The sequence below is a fragment of the Eutrema salsugineum genome, unplaced genomic scaffold (genome assembly GCF_000478725.1).
Source record: "Eutrema salsugineum unplaced genomic scaffold, Eutsalg1_0 scaffold_5, whole genome shotgun sequence".
NCBI classification, from domain to species: Eukaryota; Viridiplantae; Streptophyta; class Magnoliopsida; order Brassicales; family Brassicaceae; genus Eutrema; species Eutrema salsugineum.
Genome location: NW_006256612.1, coordinates 10,873,464 through 10,894,697, shown reverse-complemented (window position 1 = coordinate 10,894,697; position 21,234 = coordinate 10,873,464). Strand labels below are relative to the sequence as shown.

Here is a 21,234-nt window from a genome sequence, read left to right as displayed (position 1 = left end):
ATTAAAAATATAATAAAATAAAAATAAAATATAGATTTGAGAAAAAAAGTTTGATCAGCCATCGGAGAGAAGAATGATAGATAACTGGATCACGAGAGGCGACAAATTACAAAGAAGAAGAAAGAAACTTAAGAAAAAATAAAAATTTAGAAGAAGAATAATTCATATTGAGGCAAAGCGAAAGGAGATTGTTTTTTTCTTTTTCAAGTCAACAAACAACAACGAAGGAGGTTTGGAAGAACTTCAATGTGAATATTTGTAAGTTTGTTTGTTTAATTTTTATCGTCATCATCATCATCATCGTTGTAAATCGTCTTTTTCTCATCTGGGGTAATTTCTCCTGTTGACCTTTTCTTGTGGATTCGGCGAATTTTGTTTGATCTTAATTTTGTAATTTTGTGATTTATCTTGTTTCGGGATTGTAAATGTACGATTTTTATTGCGATTGTTTCAGAATCAGACCCGTAAATCGCCGAAAGTTTCATCATTTTTTTCGGAGTGACGATAGATTTCATTTCTGGGTTTCGAGTGTGTCTAAGGAGGAAGAAGAAGAAAAAAGGGGTTTTCCTGTAATAATTTGGGAATTTAGGGATTTCTCTCCATTTCAGGTTCGTTGTTTTAACCGATTTTGCGTTTTGTAAGTAGAAATTATATCTTCAACATATAAACGATCTGTGTGTGTTGATTGTTTACTGGATTTTGCTTCTTCTTTTTCTTCAGCTGTAGTTTGTTCGTAATGGAATGATCAGAGAATCTCAGTTTATAAACTATGTGGAAACAGATTATAAGTAAGCTTCCGAAGAAGTCTTCTTCTAAGAACCATTCTTCAGCTAATGCCGTTGCATCTACTTCGAAAAGTAGTGTTAATGGCGCCGGAAAATCGGGGAATTCTCACACGAAGAACGCTCCTGCTGCAAAACCTGCTGCTTCTCCTTCTGATTCAGGGTTTAGAGATGGGAATCTAAAGGGAAATGGGAACGGTTTCACGCCTTATGAAGCATTGCCAAGTTTTAAAGACGTTCCAAACGCTGAAAAGCAAAACTTGTTCCTGAAAAAGCTCAACTTGTGCTGTGTCGTGTTTGATTTCTCGGATCCAACGAAGAACGTCAAGGAAAAGGAGATTAAGCGGCAGACATTGCTTGAGCTGGTGGATTATGTAGCTTCTGCGAATGGGAAGTTTAGCGAGACGGTTATTCAAGAAGCGATAAGAATGGTTTCTGTGAACATATTCAGAACCTTGAATCCTCAACCTCGAGAGAATAAAGTTATTGATGCTTTAGACTTGGAAGAGGAAGAGCCTTCCATGGATCCTGCTTGGCCTCACTTGCAACTTGTCTATGAGCTTCTCTTGAGGCTTATTGCTTCACCTGAGACCGACACAAAGTTGGCTAAGAAGTACATCGACCAGTCTTTTGTCACACGGTTACTGGATTTGTTTGATTCCGAGGATCCAAGAGAAAGAGATTGTCTGAAAACAGTTCTGCATCGAGTCTACGGCAAATTCATGGTTCATCGTCCTTTCATTAGGAAATCCATAAACAACGTTTTCTATCGGTTTGTTTTCGAGACCGAGAAACACAACGGGATTGCTGAGTTTCTGGAGATTCTGGGAAGTATCATCAATGGATTTGCTCTGCCGCTTAAAGAAGAGCACAAAGTGTTTCTGGTTAGAGCTTTGGTGCCTCTCCACAAACCGAAATGCCTGCAAATGTATCATCAGCAATTGTCTTATTGTATAACGCAGTTTGTTGAAAAAGATTGCAAACTTGCTGATACGGTTATAAGAGGACTGTTGAAGTCTTGGCCCGTCACAAACAGTTCCAAGGAAGTCATGTTTCTAAACGAGCTTGAGGAAATTTTAGAGGCAACTCAGCCACCTGAGTTCCAACGGTGTATGGTCCCGTTGTTTCGTCAAGTTGCTCGGTGTTTGAACAGTCTCCATTTTCAGGTAATTGTTCGTAGCATTTCATTGCATTTGGGGTTTGCTGATTCTTCGAATGATTCTTCACACAAGATTGAAATGTGTGATATCTGATAGACTGAAAGCTTGGTGATTTATTTCTGTTTGGCTACTTGTGGTTAAAGCTTGAATCTTTATATAAGCACAAGAAAGAACAAAAAGGTTGAGTCTTTTTGATTTTTTTGCAGGTTGCAGAAAGAGCTTTGTTCTTATGGAACAACGATCATATCGAGAGTTTAATAATGCAGAACCGTAAAGTTATTCTACCTATCATTTTCCCTGCACTGGAGAGAAACACTCAGAAGCATTGGAACCAAGCTGTTCATAGCTTGACGCTGAACGTGCAGAAGATATTTAATGACATTGATCCAGAGTTCTTCAAGGAATGTCTTGCTAAGTTTAGAGAAAATGAAGCAAAAGAAGCTGAAGTTGAAGCGAAACGCGAGGCGACATGGAAACGGTTGGAAGAAATTGGGATGCAAAAGCAAAAGAGTTCATCGTAAGGCTTTTTAGTTGTAGAGAGAGGTTTCGTTTTGTATTTGTCGTTTTTACTACATTGGAAAATTGGGGGTTTTTTTTGGTATTTTCTCCGGAAAACTTAGTGAGAAAAAGTTTCAGATTCATCTGTTTTGAGGAGATGCAAAGATGTAAGATCATTTCTTGCTTTTATTTACTTCTTTATTTATGATCTTCTTGTTTGTTGAAGCTATGTTAATAGGTTCTTGATACCGTATGTGATTCACATGAGTGTACTAGGATAATTGTTCTTAAACTTTCAACTAATTTTTGGCAAACATTTCAGTTATTTTCTCAAACGAAAGAAACTCCAAACTTTCATTAGCTTATTGCAAATGAAAGTGAATAAAAACACTGCCAACAAACATGAAAGCTTAAACACGAGAAGCTCTCTCTCATGCTTCCCAATTGCTCTTCAACTTATCAACATGTCTGAACTCAAATGTCAGCACTGAACAACTCTCATCCATTCTCCTCAACACAAAGCTCTCCACCAACACATAACATCGATAACTCTTCCAACTCGAACCACCTCCATCGAATCTCTCAGATCTCTGAACCACCGGTCTAAGCGGATCGTTCTTCCACCCGAATCTCTCTTCTTCCCATTTCATCCTCTCAAGAACCACAGATCTCAAACCTATCTTCTTGTCTTTAACCTCAAACCAAACAACCCCATTCTCATCTACACTTGTTGTCTTTTCTCGAATCTCTTGTCCCTCAAGCTTCACAACTTCTGGTTCCACTTCAACATTAACTACAACCTCGCGGTTTTCTTTGCAAGTGTTTTGGTAAGAGTAAACCTCCTCCCATTTTTGGTAAAGAGTCATGCTATAATAAGTTGAGCTCTCAAGCTGATGCTTTGCGTCTCCTTCGTTCACGAATATGAAAGGTACGTACCAATCCCCTACCGCAACGCTTGTGTTCAGATCACTAGGAAGCTCGGACCGAAGCTTGGTGTTAATCCCATTTGCATCATCTCTCAGACCAAAGTCTTCAGATGTCGAGTACTCAACGGTCCAATACTTTCTCTTGAGGAACTCTGGTGGTACCCCGTCAGGAGCAACGGATGTTGCAAAGTAATTTCGAGACAATGATTTCGGTTGATGGATCTCGAATTGTTGGTATGTGTCATAAGGATCTGCATGTTGTGGTTTAGCTTCAGGTACATAGCTGAAGCAAAAGCAGCAGGGAACTCTGTCTTCCTCTTTCGCATTAGCCGAAGCTTCTCTGGACCAAACATTTCAAAAAAAAGGTTAGGTCTTAGTGAAACCTCTTTCTGCAAGTTAGGTTTTTTTAAGCTTTGACATATGATAATCGGTCAAGGGGAGAAAATATTTGTATTTTGTCAGACAAAACATGTTGAGATAAATGGAAAAATCAGAAAAGCTCAACATTTTGGACTTGTAATAAGGGGGAAACTTATTTTTTATACGTAAAAAGAAAATCAAGAAAGTTGAATTTTTTGCTTAATTATAAGTTATACCCTGAGTGTTTCCCGCCTCGTTTAATGGCGTAGTAACGGTTAGAAGATACCGGCTGGTCAAGAACCGGAATGAAAACGACAGGATCACGATAAGCGATGGTCACATTATTAACTGTGATGGTGTAATTTACAGTCAGCTTCACGTTCTGTGGAAATGGTAAGCCTTTGAGTCCACCCTCGTAGCAAGATCCGAAGCAACAGGTTGGCTTTGACTCTTCATCTTGAATTATAAGTACACCGGAGTTTGGACCTTCCGGCGCCGGCTGTTTCAACTCCGATCTGTTTCTTTGGTATTCCGACAAACGCCTTGTAACATACATTTTTTGGCTGTTGACCGGTGATTGATTTTAGCTAGAAATTGATTGGTTCTTAATATACAGAGCAGGATAAGAAGAAACAAAAAATTAAAGACACTTTTACGCGGTATTGTCTAAAGACTTTTCCAAGAGTCTTTTATGGACGTATTTTTCTCTTATGTCACACATCACATCGTTTTAATATCTGTGAATTAATTATATTTTATTCCCTTTTTTTTTGTTCAAATATTTTATCCACTTTGAATTCAAAAGGTATGACCTATACTTTAAATCTGATCACTTGGGCAATCTGTCAAACACGTGCAGATTATTAGAACGAGTAGCTTTTATGATCATGAGACAATCTTTAATGCAGATTTCAAGAGATTTCATGAAAAATTAATAAATCCTAATTTGCAGACATGGCAACAAATTATTGATTAGCTCAATCCCACTCTCTCTTCGATTTATAAATATGTCTAAACATACACTAATGTCAAGTCTTTTAAATCGCTAATTCTAACCCCGTTATCAGCAAATTTCGAGGAAGATTTTATTTTTATATTATCAAAGTTGAGTTAGATATAAAAATAGAGGCTTTAAAAAAATTGTTGGAATAATGATTAGAAATGGTAACTGTTGCTTACAACTTACAAGATATTAAAAATGATATTTTACTAAGTTTAGTTGGAGCATGTAGTAAGAAGAATGATCAATTGGGTTTAGGAAATGGGTTGATCAAATTCCAAAATGCTTGATTTTAGAATTATGATTGATCACTGTGAACGATTTAATGACAAGAATAACGAATTATTTTCAGAAATTCTTGTGATTGATCCGAATTTCCGTTCGGAATATTTGGGTACAGAAACAGCTTGATTTTATCTCATGTCTTTACAATTACATGAAAAGCAAAATCCTTTTGTTCAACATTTTGACTATGACTGTCTGGCAGAACGTTCAGGCAGGTTTTTGGTTGTCTTGGAATCTCTATCATTTCAAAGTTTTTGGACCCGTTTTAATCACATTGTTCACAAAACTAAGGTTTTATCCACTTTTGAGATCCAAAATTACAACATTTTTCTGCTAAAAGGCAAACCCATCATGGAGAATCAAGCAACCAAATTTAGATTCATTAAAATTGACCTTTACATAAGATGAGAAGTTTATTATTACGTGAACCTGCATAAAACCTCTTCACCAAATTATTTAACCAACAGTTGCACACATAACACACAAAGAAGATGAAACAAAGATGAATATTAAACTCAATCCCACTTGCTCTTTAACTTATCAGCATGCCAAAACTCATTTGTCAACACCAAACTCCCATCCATTCTCTTCAGTTCAAAGCTCTCTACCAATACATAACACCGATAACTCTTCCAATGGGATGAACCGCCTTCGAATCTCTCTGATCTCTTAATATTGGATCGTTCGCTTTTGTCTAACCACCCAAACCTTTCTTCTTCCCATTTCATCCTCTCCACAACCACAGACCCAAGACCTATCTTCTTGTCTTGTCTCTCATCTCTTAAGACACTGAACCAAACCACCCCATCACCGCTTGTCTCTCTCAAATGAGTTACTTGTCCCTCAAGCTTCACCACTTCTGTTTCTACTTCAACATCAACCACAACCTCGAAATGTTGATTGTTAACGCTTTCGCAGAAGTAAACCTCTTCCCATCTTTGTTGAAGGGTCATGCTATAAAACGTCGACTTCTTCATCTGATCTTTAGCATTTTCTTCCATCACAAATAAGAAAGGAACATACCATTTCCCTACCACAATACTCTTACCTACACAAGTAAGCTCTGAGTCTGAGCGCAGCTTTATGTTAACCCCTTTTGCATCATCTCTTAGACCAAAGTCTTGAGAAGTCGAGTAGCCGACCGACCAACCTTTTCTCTTAAGGTAACTTGGTGGAACCCCATTCGTAGCAACAGAAGTGGCATAGTAAAAACTAGAATATGATTGGTGTTGATGGATCTCGAATTGTTGGTATATGTCATAAGGATCAGCTAGCTGTTGTGGCTTAGCGTCAGGAACATAAGTAAAGCAAAAGCAGCTTGAAACTCTATCTTCCTCTTTTGCACTTGCAGATGCTTTCCTACAATCACAATTCGGCTGAAGTTAGAAAATTAGTAATCACAAGGTATCATCATGTATTCATATGTAAATGAAACGTACAAGTTCTAAAAAAATTTAGGCCTACCATTTACCAATATAATTTTTTTTTTTTTTGGGTCAACTACCAATATAATTAAACCAATAAGTTACTAGAAGGAAATTTGTTTGTCGTTTTCTCCAAAACAATTTGTCTGAAGAAGTTTACTCATATGCCAAAAATTAAAATGAGTTAAATAATTGTATCATCAAATATATAACATACATAGTTATTTTATTTGATCTCTGAGAAATTCTTACTGCAACAAAAAGTCAATACCACACGTTTAAACATCTAGCTTATTGCAACTCATTTTATTTATTGTATGACATCAAAAAATATAAACAATTCTTAATTATAATCCATAGGTCATTAACTACGAACAAACTTCGACCATTTTTCATTTTTTTTTGTTTTGTAGTCTACCTATTTCAATATATCTATTAGTTTGTAAACCATTTTTTTTTGTCTTTGTTTGTAAATCACTTTATAAAAGTCCCTCAATGTTAAAAGAAATTAATATAATTTTTCGATGTAAAACTTAATTAGAAGTATTCATAGATGGTTCGGATAGCCTATTTATGGATTAATCAAGTCAATTGTTTTTTTTTAAAGTTAAGTATTGAAGAACTGTAAAATGTTAATATTAATCAATCCTAAATCTAAAGAAGACAAAAAAAAAACAGTTAAAATATTGAGAGTACAAGTAATAATACCCAGTATGCTTCCCACGCCTTTGTATAACGTAGTAACGGTTTGAAGACAATGGCTGATCAAGAACAGGGATGAACACAACTGCTGTAGATTCTGATGTGTTGTTTTGTCCTCCGCTGCCATACGTTGCCGTGAGCTTCACGTTTTGTGGAAACGGCAAGCCTTTTAGTCTACCCTCGTAGCAAGAACCGAAGCAGCAAGTGGGCTCTGATTCTTGGTCTTGAATCACCATTACACCGGAGTTTGGACCTTCCGGTGGAGGCAGTTTCAGCTCCGATGGTTTTTTCTGGTATTCCGACAAAAGCCTTGTAACATACATCTTTGAACTTGGTTCTTGTGATGATATTTCTTGGCGAGGAGCTTTGTTTCATCTTTATAGACTTGTAATTAGAAAAATTCTTTGTAGAATAGATTTGACTTTTTGATTGTGGAATCTAATCACGTTGTAAGAAAATTTCATGGAAGGTTGTTACTTTATCAAGTGTCTCTACAATAACATTAAAAGCACAAAAGTCTTTGCCTTTCGATTTGACTTTATGGAAGAATTTGTAATGCAGAGTACGTACATATCAACTTCATCGACAAGTTATTGGACCGGTCTTAGTCGCATCATCCACAGAAGTTTTGTTATATGATTAAGGTTTTGATTGATTCCCAAAGTTATGACCTTTAATTTGCTAAAGAGCTTCGCTAAGATGTAAAGAAACCCATCATGGAGATTATAAGCGACCAATTTAGATTCATAAATGATTTGTATACATGAAATGAGACTTTCATCGTCTACATGAAGCTTGCTTTAAAACTTATTTACAAAATTGTAAACCAAAAGCTGAATAAACTCAATCCCACTTGTTCTTTAACTTATCAACATGACCAATTTAGATTCATCTATGATTTTGTATACATAAAATGAGACTTTCATCGTCTACATGAAGCTTGCTTTAAGACTTATTTACAAAATTATTAACCAAAAGCTGAATAAACTCAATCCCACTTGTTCTTTAACTTATCAACATGTCTAAACTCAAATGTCAACACCAAACTCCCATCCATTCTTTTCAATTCAAAATTCTCAACCAATACATAACATTTATAACTCTTCCATTGCGATGAACCGCCGTTGAATCTCTCTGATCTCGTAATGCTAGACCTTAGTTCATAGCCTTTGTTTAACCAACCAAACCTTTCTTCTTCCCATTTCATCCTCTCCACAACCACAGACCTAAGACCTATCTTCTTGTCTTGCCTCTCATCCCTTAAGACACTGAACCAAACCACCCCATCACCGCTTGTCTCTCTCAAATTAGTTACTTGTCCCTCAAGCTTCACAACTTCTGACGCTACTTGTACATCAACTACAACATCACAGTTTTCGGCTTTATCGTTCTCACATGAGAAAACCTCTTCCCACCTTTGTTTAAGCGTCATGCTGTAATAAGTTGATCTCTTAGTCTGATCCTTAGCATCTCTTTCTTTCAAGAATATGAAAGGGACATACCATTTTCCTACCACAACGCTTGTATTCACATCGTTGGGAAGCTCGTAACGAAGCTTAGTGTTAATCCCTTTTGCATCATCTGTCAGACCAAAGTCATGGGAATCTGAGTACCCAACTGTCCAATACTTTCTCTTAAGGAATTTTGGTGGTATCCCGTCAGGAGCAACGGAGGTTGCAAAGTAACCTCGAGAGGATGATTTTGATTGATGGACCTCGAATTGCTGATATATATCGTAAGGATCAGCTTCTTGTGGCTTAGCTTCAGGAACATAGCTAAAGCACAAGCAGCAGGGTACTCTGTCTTCCTCTTTTGCACTAGCTGAAGCTTCTCTGCAATCCAAAATTGTAAAAACGAAAAAAAAAGTTTACCCCTTGTACACGTTTCTAAATCATAATTCATAATCCCTAATTTTTCTTTTTTTTTTTTTTTAAAGTAACTCAGAAATCCGAATATAATGTATTTCATTCATTTTGAGAGTATTGACATTCTTTTTTTACAAATGCTTCCTAGTAAATCACATGAAAAGCAAACAAAGTGAATAAACCTGTAGGTTTTTTGGTCATACCCTGAGTGCTTCCCACGTCGTTTAATGACATAGTAACGGTTGGAAGATGGAGGTTGATCAAGAACCGGGATGAACAGAACCGAGTCATGGTAAGTCCTCCTCCTCATCTCTTCTTTCCTTGTGGACCCTTCGGGCGTTCTGGTGCGGTAGGTCACAGTCAGCTTCACGTTTTGTGGGAACGGTAAGCCTTTGAGTTGACCATCGTAGCAAGATCCAAAGCAACAAGTCGGCTTTGATTCTTCGTCTTGAATCACAAGTACGCCCGAGTTTGGACCTTCCGGCGATGATCGTGTCAAGTCCGACGAGTTTCTCTGGTATTCAGAGAGATGCCTTGTAACATACATCTTGAATTCAGAATCTTTCAGGTGTGATTGATTAGAAGAAATCCAGGAGATGTGATTTGTTTATATATAGAGAGAGCATCATGACTTGAGGAGATAAGCTAATTTTACAAGTTTCTGTCTAAAGACTTTTCAAAGATTTTGACTTTTATGGTTTTTTTCCACTTTTGAATTCCAAAGTTGAGAGATTTAGTTGGTTTCACAAAGTAACAGTCAAGCCAGTTCTTGATTCATTATATACAGAGTTTACATAGTGTTAAGCTTTATGTTTTGGAAGAGTGAGCTTATCGATGTGGCTTTTGTTCTCCTAAATTAATAAATTAATGGGATTGTATCTCCACTCGTTCTTTAGTAGTTGGTTTCTTCTTTTATATATTTAAACATTGTTGATTATAGAATCAAATATGAAGAGAAACTCGAGAAAACTTGTTCTAAAGTCACTGGGACCTATCACATTTATGTTGTTGTGTTTTATCAATGTGTTGTTAACGTGAATTTTAATTTTTTTTAGGTCACAACATATGTTGACTTTTGGCTGGTCAAAACTATGCGTTGACTTTTGGCTGGTCAAAACTATGCGTTGACTTTTTTGAACTTGGATCAAAAACCATCAAAACTTTCATATAATAAGATAATCTTCAAAGCTTAGTATTTCTAGAATAATTTTCGTGTATTCCCTCATGCATAAATCCAAAACAAAAACATTATACAAAGTTCTACATAAATCCACCTATCCCGATCAAACAAAGACAACAATGAATAATAATAAGGAATAACATCACCGAGCCAACAGGTCCATATCGATCATTCGCCGTGTCGATCCAACGATTTGCACCAAAAAAAGAAGAAGGAAAAACATTACCCTTGAGGTTTCTTTTCAAGCTTCTTTACGCGTGATCCTGTGGACAACAATAGATAAAATAACATCAATTTATTATGTTTTTAATACAAGAGTATAGACCTTTCTCAAAGGTTTTGATCGAAATTTTCACCTGAAGCAGTAGATACCAAGAGCCTCGGTGATCTCATGGATGACCGATGTCGCAAAGTGCAAGTATAATGACACTGTTTTGCATCAATACAGCACATGGTTAAGAGCGCGAAAAATACTGACTAATAAAGACCAAAAAAAGTAAGGCTTTTTCGTTTTAGGAGCAAACCTGTGAAGATGCAGTAGCCAAGAAGAACCCATAACTCGTCTACTAGAGGAACCCTGAAAGATGAAGATTTCTCTGGTTTTGAATACAAAAGAAAACGATGAAGGTTGTGCAGAAAATGTTAAGATTAGTAAATAAAACATACCCAGCATTTAACCTCGCAGTTAGAGCGTTTGCAAGTGCAAAAGGAAGATAGAGTAGAGACTGAGTTTCGAATAAAAAAGATTTCATAAGGTTACATTTCCAAAACCAGTAAGATTGAGAAATTGGCGAGAGAAAAATTTATCGGATTTACCATGCACATGTTTGTTTTTAGTCCTTTCGGCTCATCACACAGGTGAGCAAGAATCATTCTTCCCTGAAAAAGAAAACAACAATTTTACAACTTTTTCGGAATGCTTGTAAGTTGTAATATTGATCTAACTTAGGAGTTTGGAATCAATACTCACCACTAGAAATCCGAATGCAAGTCCAGTTCCGAGTACAACTAAGTGAGGGTATGTTGCTATGAGATTCATTGGAGACAAGTAATCCCTGTAGAAAATATGATCCAAATAATTTTCAAAGACGAAAGAAAGAAAGATCGCAAGTCTTTTCAAAAGAGCATCAAACATGACTTACCATAGCAAAACTCCTCCAAGAAGAATGACGAAAGGATACAGCTGCATCAGAGAATCAAACAAAACATTAATTTTGCAGCTTTAGTATATATATATTGATAAGTCAACTGGTTAGGAGATTACCATAGCTAATGCTAACACCATGCTCCCTTTTCTTGCTTGAACAACCTTGTAGACATTTGACACACTGCAAAATGCAACCGCATATGAACCAGCTTAGAAAATAGGAACTTCACAGCTTAAAAAGGCCATTAATTGATTACTAAAGAGTATTCTTTTTCAATTATATAACATTGCTTTCGTTTTTGGGAAAGAAATACTGAATCATGAGAAAAGAAAAAAAAAACTGTTCTTTCTTCGAATCTTCACCTATTTCACAGAACTTGAGTATTATTAGTGTCATCTCACTTCCTATAGCCTAAGAGCAGATTACCACATATAGTCAAGTTTGGAAGACTTACTTGAACGCGACGGTTGGTATAACAGCAAAAGCGATCATCATGTATAGTACCGCTCTGGAAGTTTGGATCGCTAAAACAGAGAACTCAAAAATTAGTCAAGAAAGCAAAGAGAGCAACGGTACAAGAAAAATTGAAGTGAAAACAATGTAGGAGGTCTTTTTACCATTCACAAATGGCAACCAACTAAACAATGGTATGGACTGTCCCAACTGCTGAGCCCACCATTCAGCACCTTTAGAACAGAAAATGAAAAGATCGAGCGGAAGTAAAAACCAAATCCAAGTATAGAAATACATTGGTCCGAAATGAAATGCTAAAAGATCTGCCAGACATTCTCAATAACGGTAAAGTATTCAATGATTGCAGACAAGAAAGAAGCATACCGACAATAGCTGTGAAGAAGTGGCTGACGAATATTAGTGCAAGACCTTCTGTAGGTCCATTGATGACCGGAAGAATAAGTGTGTTGGTGAAATAACTAGAGAAGAGCAAGTAAAAGTATTAGAAAGTCTCTTAACAGTTTTCCACAAATAATAATGTGTTATGAGACATAAGCAGTAAGTTAGAAGCAGGACTTACTGTTCCCATGTAGCTCCATAAAACGGAATAGCAGAAATAACCCAGAACCAGAAAGTATCTCTTCCACACATTGCAGTGCTTCCAAATGCCATGGCTTCGAACTGTTTTTATTGTAAACCTTCAGCATCGATTCCAGGAATGTAAAGTAGTAAAGAGAAAGTATTGTTAGTGCATACCGCACAAGCAAGTGCATCACAACCTGCCAAATAGAACACATGTCAGCAAAATCTAGAAACAAACTGAAGACAAATAATCAAAAGCGGGAGACATTGGAAAGATGAATCACCATGATCGAAAAGTTCTCCTAGGGGGCTAGAGGAATTCGTCCTTCTTGCTTGCTTCCCATCAACCGCATCGAATGTCTAATAAAGCTCAAAAGGTGTCAGGGAAACAAAGACTTCAAACACATTCACAAGCAGATAGATAAGAAAGTTGGACTTTTGAAGAAAGAGAGAGACGCAGACCTGATACAAGAATAGAAGTAAACCATGTGCGAAGTGAACCCATCGTGGAGGAGGAGAATCCAACTGAGGTGAATATATCTGAGACGGATACAAGAAAAGTGTCTTCAAAATCAAATCCATATGCAAAAAGGGGACATATTACCAACAAGAAAACTACCACATGCTTCAAGACACTATAGAACAAGACATCAATGAATCAGATCACTCACGTAGCCTAGCAAGGAAGATGTGACTAGAAACATGAACCCCATAAGCGTTATCTGCAAAACAATACAACACAAAGCTACAAGTTTTCACTTAAAAATACTGACGATACCACATAAAACAAAATGGAGAAATAGAAATTACTATACCATGTTTGGTCTGGATATGGTCCAAAGGCAGTAACAGAGAAAAAACACACGAAAAGACAAGTAAGAGTAAAACAAAAGTCAGCTTCCTCAATTTAACCTCATCAAGTAAAACTAAAACCAAAAGGGAAGACTTTTATACTGTATTAAATAGAGACACTTACGGCATCCATAAAGGGAAGACTTTGACAAAACGAGTCCAAAAAGGTTGAAGCACGTATTTGGCAAGATAAGAGTGATCCACTCCACTGTATTTGTACCTATGAAGAGCTGCTATTCCATGTGCTCCTATGTAACCCATTATCGTGTCTATTGCTGATCCAAAACAAAAACCAATATTTCCTCAGTTCTAATTCCCAAAATGGGTATTGAATTAAAACTAAAAGACATGAAAGCATGGATCTTGAGGGTCACACTAGCACTTTGCGGATTCCCTAACGCTAAATCAAGAAATTAAGCATAACCCCATTCTACATAAGAGCAAAATTTTACTCCAACTGAGACGGAGGGCCTTCGAGATTTGGATAGAACCTAAAATTTGGATCTTTTGCTAAAAATATCGATCAAGAGACGAGCACTTACGACGGTTCCTGTGATTCTTGGCGGCAAAATCAGAGACGAGCCTTTCGAGTATTGGTGTCCGAAAAAAGAGAATATAGAGACAGAGAGAAGAACGAAGAATGTCTCTCGTGCCCTAAAGAGTGGCGACGCGGGACGAGAGGACCAGAAGCAAAAAGAGAGGACTTTGCGTTTCTTCCGCGTTTCCCACACGTGTAAACGATATTTCGTATTTCTTTTTTTGGTAACAGATATTTCCTTTTTCTTCTGATTACATGTATTTCATTTTTGTTGCAAAACAACATATCAGTTTCAAGTTTCAACGGTGTTAAGGAAATAGAAGTAAGTACCTCACTCACTAGCTTAACTCTACCTTGTGTAATGTGGACATCTGTTATGTATGAATCTCACATAAAATGAGTTTTTGGGAGTTCGAAGAATAAAATTTTAGCACATCAATAAGTAAATCACCGGAAATAGGGATTAGGGAATGATAAATCCAAACAGGTGTAATCTTTAAAGCGTTTTAACAAAGGAGAAAGAAAAGCATTTTAACAAAGGAGAAAGAAAAGCACTTTAACAAATGAGAAAGAAGGTTGTCAAAAAAAAAAGAAAAAAACAAATGAGAAAGAAGAAATATCAAATTCTCTGCAACAATTATGAACTCTTTTACCACCTTTGGTCAACTTACATTAGAACTTCACATCCATCATTATATCCAAAACCCTTTTGGGCAAAAGTACTACGGATTCAAGTTCAACACTACTCCTTTTTTTTCACATCTTACCAACAAGATTTACACCAAACATATTCAAAAATGAACAAACACAGAGAGCCAAAGACTCAATCTTGAAGGAAGAGAAACTTTGCTAGAGGAGAAACACGAGGGAACTTAAGCAATTCAACAATCATATCCATTTTCGCATCTTTATCTGATAAACTCGATGTTACAATGACTGTCTCCAAAACTGGAGAAGTTCCCAGCAAGAACCTTATAAACTCCAACTCATTCCTGATGCCAGAAATGTCTGTCATCCTCACGGTTTCAAGTCTCGGGAGTTTGTAGTCGAAATAATCTCTTTCTGCAATGTCAAAAGCTTCTTCTTCTAGAGGAAATAGTTGGATTGGTGAAGCCTAATAAACCCCAAACGAGATTACAGAAGATGATGAACTGGAGAACAGCAATTTATGGCCACATTACAAAACTTTGAAAGCGAGAGAGAGAGTTGACATACCGATACTTTGAGATCTTTAAGGTTAGGAGAGTGAGTGACCAAACGCAGAAGAACTAGTACCTCATTAGCATCTTCAAAGCTTACTTGGTAAAGTTCTATAGTCTTAAGATGAATGTAAGTAATTGGAAGCCTTCCCGGGTCATCTCCTATGCTCAAGTACTGAAATCAAAGAAAACAGATATATATATATATATTTGTATACCATTTTTCATCAGCCAGAATTTCCCAAAGTATTAGGATGAAGCAAAAGCTACCTTTGTGAAGTAGATATAACCAACGAGCTTCTCAAGAAGGGGCACACCACCAAGGAACTTAACTAAATTATAATCAGAACTCTGCTCAAAATCAGTAACATCCTCATGCATGTACATTGAAACCGAAATTGCAACCAGCTTGGGTGTATTCTCTAGGAAAATGTCTTTGAATTCGCCGTCTAGATACAAGTACATGAGATTCGGAGCTGATATACTCAAAACTAAACTGTCAAAGTAAGACAAAGACAGGGACTCGAGCAGCGGACATCCCGAGATCAGACTCTCAATCACCTCAGGAGCAACTAGGATCTGGTGAAGGTTAAGACTCTTGAGAGACGAAAACCCTTTGAAATACTGAGGCGGGTCAAACTCGCAGTGACACAACTCCAAACGGGTCAGTTTCAAACACCTGAAGAGACATGAAGGAACCCTGAATTCTCCTTCTCCTAACTCAAGAACAAGCTCCTTAATCCCATTCCTCGAGAGGAAAAGCAACCACTGATCAATATCTGGACGACATTGTAAGAATGTAGTAGAGAGCTGAAACTTGTGGATAGGTCCTTGGTGAAGAAGAAGCACTCCGCTTATGAATCTCACGAGATTGTTCACAACTACGCCACGATCATTAGCAGGAGCGACGCATTTTTCATCAAACACAAGATCAGTGAGCGTTGACCATTTGTATCTCCATTTGCTAGATAACACGCTTGTTCTTATCGCATCTCTTATCGAAAGGCGAGTAAGGATGTTCTCAATTATGCTCTGAGGCAGATCGCTTATGATATCCGTAGATTCCCCCATCTAATAAGATCAAACGCATAAGGATCAAATAGTAGAATGATTTCAAGGACCAGTAAACAGAGAGAAAGAAAAAAAAAAAAGTGATTGCATTTAATTTCAAACTAGAAAAATTAGAAGAAATTGGCCTAAATCAGAAAACAACAAATCCGATTCCCAGAAAACCACTCTCAAAACCTTAAACCCTATATCCGCCTTCTGAAATCACCGACAAAAATCCAGCCTTGATATAGATTGCAGTGCAACAAAGGAAAAACCCGGAATTGATTAACCCAGAAAGAAAAAACCAAACCTTCTGGTCTCCTTTTCGTGGGTTTTCTCGAGCGGTGAATGAGAGGGTCGTTGATCGGTGAAGTTCAGAGAGGGAAATGCCAAAAGATCACAGATTCTGCTACCATCATCGTTTCACTTTGATTTTCTAATACCTTTGCGATTAAAGCAGTATTGGGCCGAAAGACTCTTGTTTTTCTTCTAACCTCGCATTAAAGATCGCGCGTTACATGACATGATTAATAACTTCTTTTTTTTTTGGTCTGAAAGGTGCACATACACTGTCTGATACACATTACTAACAAATTAATAATTGAATAATACAAAAGCATCATTAAAATAAAATTGTAAAATAGATTTGGAATATATTTTTGTGAATGATGTGCACTTAGAAGTAGGATTTGTCTTACGGAATTGTAATTAAACTAGGAATTAAATTAAGAACATCAATCAGTCGTTCTCAACTCGTTGGAAACTTGAATCCAAATTCAAATGAACAAATTTTAGTGTTTTGAGTGTGGGTTTTATTCTCTTGTTTTCTTCGTTAAGCTAAAACTCGCTGGGACCAAATTGAAACGAACACTGGAATCACTTTCCTCTTTGATAGATTCAGATATTTAATTTATTTACTTGTGATTCATATATTTTATTTTCTTGTGATTCAGATTTTAAAAACAAAAATACAGATATCGAATTTGTTCAATCTACAACAAATTTCTCTTTGATAGATTCAGATATTGAATTTGTTCCAGATTAAATACAAAAAACAAAAAAAAAAATCTGGTATTGTCAAGAGAATACAGCGTGACCAATCAATCTTGGTGCTCATCTTCACCTTCAGAATCTGCAAAAAGAACAAAAGACACAACTTTGAAGATCAATTCTTGATTTTGATGGCGCGAAAGTCTCGATTTTTATCACAGTAAACCAAACTTACCGGATCTAACATCTTCGCTAAGCTTGCCTCTATCTTGTATTTGTTTCACAAGCATCCGATACATCAGAACCCACCAATAAATGTGAAGAACAAGCAAGCAATAGAGAAGTGTGTTGAACATATAGTAGTAAATTGGTCCGTCGACAGGGTGCTTATCTTTTTCCAGTTCCAAAACTACTTCATAGCTGCAACAAACAATGTGTTATATAAAAGGGGAAACATTCAAAAGAACAAAACAAACCTTAAGAGGGATATCGATACATAATACAAACCTTGTGCTCCATAGGATCCAAAAGGGATAGTAAATAAGTCGGAGAATGATCCAAGACATGACAAAAAGAATGAAAGAAAAGCTTGCGATTGCTTCAGCTCCACTATATTTAGACATTTTCCCGACTTCAAGAAACACATCACTTGCATCGTGAAGTGCCAGAACAACAGAACCAACACGTGAGAAGCTATTTCGATAGAAACAACAAACAAAAATAAACCAAAAGAAGATCAAAACAATGTGGATCCATTCTATTTCCTCAGCATAGACAAGGATGTGAATATGGAAGCATTACCTACACACGTATGAGAGGACAATAAGAATAAGAGTTGCGATATGATGACCCATTGAAACTCCAAAATCAGAACGCCTCGTTTCCCAGAATATCAGAGCAAAGATGGAGTATGTATAGAACCCAGCCGCAAACATATACAAAAGCTTCAACTTTAACCTGCATGAGACAGATTTATATTATTCCACAAAACCGACAAATGGATAGTTTTGATAGAAAAGCAAGGCCTTGACAACAGTCTTACTTGGTTTGTTGATCAGGCCAAGACTGATCTCCAGGGCCAACCCAAAAGTATTTAGTGTTCATAAACCATGGTTCATTGTAAGTCACAGATAGAGCAAGAATCTCAGCTGACAGATAGTAAACACACTTCCAGGCCGATTCTTTGAATTTTCTGATTTTCTTCTTTCTCTCAGTTGCATCATCTCCGATATTCTGTCTCTGTTTTCCATAGATCAAATGTTTCGCCAATTTCTACAAAACAACAATCACCAAGTTCAAGTTAAAGAAGAGATGATTAAAGAATCTCAAAGCAATTTCCTTTAATTTAAAAGGAACAAAAATAATAATAATAACATAAAGAAATGCGAGTTTCACAAAACAGTAGCTGTCGTAAGACTAAAATTACCTCGAAGACGAATCTATCGAGGAGAAATCGAATCGAAGGGAAGAACACTGCGAAGAGAGGAAGAACACGAAAATCCTGGTAAACCGGAGGCGATTCGAGTTCCCAATTAATCGATTTCACCGATTCGAACAAACCCATCTCCGAATTTTTTTCCCTCACTTCAAACCGATTTTCTCAGATAAACAACCAGAAAATGTACATAGAGAAAAACTTGTCGAGTTTCTTCTTCCTCTGTATTTCTGGAGATAAAAAAAAGGGATCTCCTTTATTGGATCAGTGGGAGCTTAAATGCAAGTTGAAGTACAACTCCAACTCCCAATTTGGTTGATTCTCACCAACCATGAATTCAAAAGACTTGGATCAAATTGCTCTAAGAAAAATTATGCTAGTTATTCTTCAAAGCTGAATCTTTTCTTCCTCGAAACTTCTGATTCGTTTAGAGTCTCCACCACTCTCAAAGATGACAACTTGTGATTAGTTGAGTTCTATTTGCTCTTTGACATTGAATTATACTATACAGAAACAGTTTTATCCGTCAACGTATTAGTTTGCTCCGTCTATTGTCACTCGAAAGGCTTTTAAATCCTACTACTGTAGTTTACAAAAAAAAACTAATTTGTATGATATTAAAAAATGATTTGTTCCTTTATTTACGTCAAATAATGATTTTTTTATAGATATGTTAATTGCAGATATAATTGTATAATTATTGCATGGTATCACCGTATGAAAATAATGATTCGTTTTTTTGGGGTCTGAGACATAATTATGTTAACTGCAAATATAATCGGATAACTACTGTCGACTACAGAGTATCACCGATGAATATAAAATGAAAAACGAAGGATGATGATTAGAATATTCGGTGAATTAATTCGTCTCATTATTGTGTTTCACACTTGTTAACGCTTTGTCGACACATGCTCGCTCGTCGGACGTCGGTGATTATAGTACTTAAGCCTTCTCTTCTCATTTTTTATGGGTTTAACCGTTTAAACTTAAAAAATATATTTCTTCTGTTCAGAATTATTTGATGTTTTAGAAGGTTTTTTGTTTAGAATTATTTGATGTTCTCACTTTTCAATGCAAAATTTAATGAATTTTTATAGTTTTTAACCTTTTATATTCTGCAGATTACCTTCTTATTGACTGAATGATATTTAAATAGATTATAAATAATATTTTTAATATAGAAAAAATAAAAATTAAATGAATCCTAAAACTGTGTGTAAAAATTTTAAACATCAAATAATTCAGAACAATGAAATATTATACTGTTGTTTAATATTTTAGTTTTAAAATATATATTTATCACATTTATGTCGAATTTCATAGTTTGAAAGTAGTCCATGATGTTTAGATATATTGAAAGTCGCATTGAAACAAGAATTGGTGACGTTTCCAAGGAGAAATGAAAGCGTTGACCCCAAGATGCCAAAGTTTGACTTTCTTTCTCTCTCTTTATCTGCTTCATCGATCTTTCCTTTCTCTTCATGAAACGCCCATTTCTCTATACAGCATTTATGATCTATCCAGCCGCATCTTTTATTTAATAATAACATAATAAAGTCAAATATCTCTGTTTAGTTAATTATCATCTATCTAGATGGAGTCTAGAAAGAACACTTTATTTTACTCTTCATATCTTTGAGAGAAGAGGAAGAAAAGAAATGATGAAGAAGAAAAGTAAAGTGTTGATCTTCTTCTTCACTCTAATTTTGCTTTTAAGCATGGCTTCAAGTGTTGTTCCAAGAGAAAATGGTTTTGCTCCTCCTAAACCATCTCCATCTTCCTCCTCCACACCTGTAAGCTCGCCAATACACTCATCTTCTTGTATATTTTCTGTAATGGGCTAAAGGTTTTGATATATTGCACAAATATTTATAGTATATGATCATATCTAGTTTCACTTGAGTACTCAATTCTCTTTAGCCAGAAGGTTAGATAGAGATTATACCTTCAGAAAACATAATCGTATAAATGGTTTTGTATATAATATCAACATAATACCTTTCTGTTTGAATCCAAAAAATTATTCAGCAAGAAGAAAATCGTCTTTTTTTTTTCGGTATCAGCATATTACCTTTCTATTTTAGTCAAAAATATAAATATTGGCAATAACTTAAATGTCTTATGAATAGTGAAATGATGGAATATATATTGAAATAATAGAACAATGGAGACATTTGAGCAGAACAATATTTTCTACTGAATAATATCACGAAATGTTGAAGAAAATTGTAAATTAATGATTTGCAATTCTTTTTAGTTGTATTGTTACCTTGTGCATCATATATAATGTAAAAAAAAAAAAGGTAAAAACGTAAAATTTTGATTATATTATGAAAACTAATCGGTATATCATCCATCACCATATGTATTTATGAAACAACCACTTTGTCGGTGAAAAATAGAAAACTTATATTTGAATATGTATATGCTGTGAACTGTCATATGAATAATCAACTATTGGTTACAACTTACAAATCAATTTCGGATACCAAAAATTCATTGACATACAGAATAGAAATGAATAGCTTTGGGTGATTAAGCGCGGTAGTTTTACAGTTTTTTTGGTGGATCTAGGAGAAAGAAAGAAGTGGGAAAGGTGATGGAGATGGATTAGAATGCAAGAGTTCAGACAGTGAAGAAGAATGTCTTGTTAAAAAAACGGTAGCTGCTCACACTGATTACATCTATACACAAGACATAAACCTATCTCCTTGAAACAGAACAATTACCTTTTGTCTTTTATTTAGCACAAACTATAAGCATAAGCAAAGTCGTATTGACAATGTGCTCATAACGTCATGT

At 35.9% G+C, this 21,234-nt stretch overlaps 9 protein-coding genes across 11 annotated transcripts; 2 read left to right on the top strand and 7 right to left on the bottom strand.

Annotated features, from left to right (window-relative positions):
• Positions 1-46: 46 nt before the first annotated feature.
• On the top strand, positions 47-2,648 carry LOC18993525 (serine/threonine protein phosphatase 2A 57 kDa regulatory subunit B' theta isoform). Its single transcript, XM_006417057.2, has 4 exons — positions 47-258; positions 455-608; positions 721-1,948; positions 2,149-2,648. The coding sequence occupies exons 3-4, from the start codon at positions 770-772 to the stop codon at positions 2,461-2,463; spliced, it is 1,494 nt and encodes a 497-aa protein (XP_006417120.1). The 5' UTR covers positions 47-258; positions 455-608; positions 721-769; the 3' UTR covers positions 2,464-2,648.
• A 188-nt stretch (positions 2,649-2,836) lies between these two features.
• Positions 2,837-4,282, bottom strand: LOC18993524. The gene is made up of 2 exons (XM_006417056.2): positions 3,963-4,282; positions 2,837-3,706 (listed from the first exon to the last, which is right to left on the bottom strand). The coding sequence occupies exons 1-2, from the start codon at positions 4,280-4,282 to the stop codon at positions 2,872-2,874; spliced, it is 1,155 nt and encodes a 384-aa protein (XP_006417119.1). The 3' UTR covers positions 2,837-2,871.
• Positions 4,283-5,526: 1,244 nt separating this feature from the next.
• Positions 5,527-7,460, bottom strand: LOC18993523. 2 transcript variants are annotated; one of them, XM_006417055.2, is made up of 2 exons: positions 7,144-7,460; positions 5,527-6,370 (listed from the first exon to the last, which is right to left on the bottom strand). In XM_006417055.2, the coding sequence occupies exons 1-2, from the start codon at positions 7,458-7,460 to the stop codon at positions 5,527-5,529; spliced, it is 1,161 nt and encodes a 386-aa protein (XP_006417118.1). The 2 variants fall into 2 exon arrangements, with proteins under 2 accessions (XP_006417118.1, XP_024008119.1); XM_024152351.1 differs by having other exon boundaries at positions 5,527-6,328.
• Positions 7,461-7,528: 68 nt separating this feature from the next.
• LOC112084038 lies at positions 7,529-7,751 on the bottom strand. Its single transcript, XM_024152305.1, is given in 3 exon segments — positions 7,529-7,539; positions 7,584-7,706; positions 7,709-7,751. Coding segments are annotated over 3 exon segments (177 nt in total).
• A 374-nt stretch (positions 7,752-8,125) lies between these two features.
• Positions 8,126-9,567, bottom strand: LOC18993522. The gene is made up of 2 exons (XM_006417054.2): positions 9,206-9,567; positions 8,126-8,969 (listed from the first exon to the last, which is right to left on the bottom strand). The coding sequence occupies exons 1-2, from the start codon at positions 9,547-9,549 to the stop codon at positions 8,126-8,128; spliced, it is 1,188 nt and encodes a 395-aa protein (XP_006417117.1). The 5' UTR covers positions 9,550-9,567.
• Positions 9,568-10,197: 630 nt separating this feature from the next.
• LOC18993521 (choline/ethanolaminephosphotransferase 1) lies at positions 10,198-13,917 on the bottom strand. The gene is made up of 19 exons (XM_006417053.2): positions 13,760-13,917; positions 13,342-13,492; positions 13,181-13,190; positions 13,037-13,087; positions 12,828-12,905; positions 12,650-12,725; positions 12,540-12,562; positions 12,364-12,464; positions 12,168-12,262; positions 11,948-12,016; positions 11,785-11,854; positions 11,447-11,510; positions 11,325-11,365; positions 11,153-11,237; positions 10,999-11,061; positions 10,849-10,907; positions 10,707-10,759; positions 10,539-10,611; positions 10,198-10,445 (listed from the first exon to the last, which is right to left on the bottom strand). Exons 2-19 carry the CDS (start codon positions 13,476-13,478, stop codon positions 10,424-10,426), a joined length of 1,170 nt encoding a protein of 389 aa, XP_006417116.1. The 5' UTR covers positions 13,479-13,492; positions 13,760-13,917; the 3' UTR covers positions 10,198-10,423.
• Positions 13,918-14,446: 529 nt separating this feature from the next.
• LOC18993520 (F-box/FBD/LRR-repeat protein At1g13570) lies at positions 14,447-16,487 on the bottom strand. Its single transcript, XM_006417052.2, has 4 exons — positions 16,315-16,487; positions 15,225-16,025; positions 14,971-15,129; positions 14,447-14,869 (listed from the first exon to the last, which is right to left on the bottom strand). The coding sequence occupies exons 2-4, from the start codon at positions 16,023-16,025 to the stop codon at positions 14,579-14,581; spliced, it is 1,251 nt and encodes a 416-aa protein (XP_006417115.1). The 5' UTR covers positions 16,315-16,487; the 3' UTR covers positions 14,447-14,578.
• Positions 16,488-16,946: 459 nt separating this feature from the next.
• LOC18993519 (LAG1 longevity assurance homolog 3) lies at positions 16,947-18,897 on the bottom strand. Of its 2 annotated transcripts, none has more exons than XM_024152604.1 (6): positions 18,421-18,897; positions 18,037-18,266; positions 17,796-17,951; positions 17,502-17,687; positions 17,230-17,414; positions 16,947-17,136 (listed from the first exon to the last, which is right to left on the bottom strand). In XM_024152604.1, the coding sequence occupies exons 1-6, from the start codon at positions 18,556-18,558 to the stop codon at positions 17,105-17,107; spliced, it is 927 nt and encodes a 308-aa protein (XP_024008372.1). In that variant the 5' UTR covers positions 18,559-18,897; the 3' UTR covers positions 16,947-17,104. The 2 variants fall into 2 exon arrangements, with proteins under 2 accessions (XP_024008372.1, XP_006417114.1); XM_006417051.2 differs by having other exon boundaries at positions 17,502-17,642.
• A 1,118-nt stretch (positions 18,898-20,015) lies between these two features.
• On the top strand, positions 20,016-21,234 carry LOC18993518 (phytosulfokines 1). Its single transcript, XM_006417050.2, has 2 exons — positions 20,016-20,225; positions 21,007-21,234. Exons 1-2 carry the CDS (start codon positions 20,091-20,093, stop codon positions 21,145-21,147), a joined length of 276 nt encoding a protein of 91 aa, XP_006417113.1. The 5' UTR covers positions 20,016-20,090; the 3' UTR covers positions 21,148-21,234.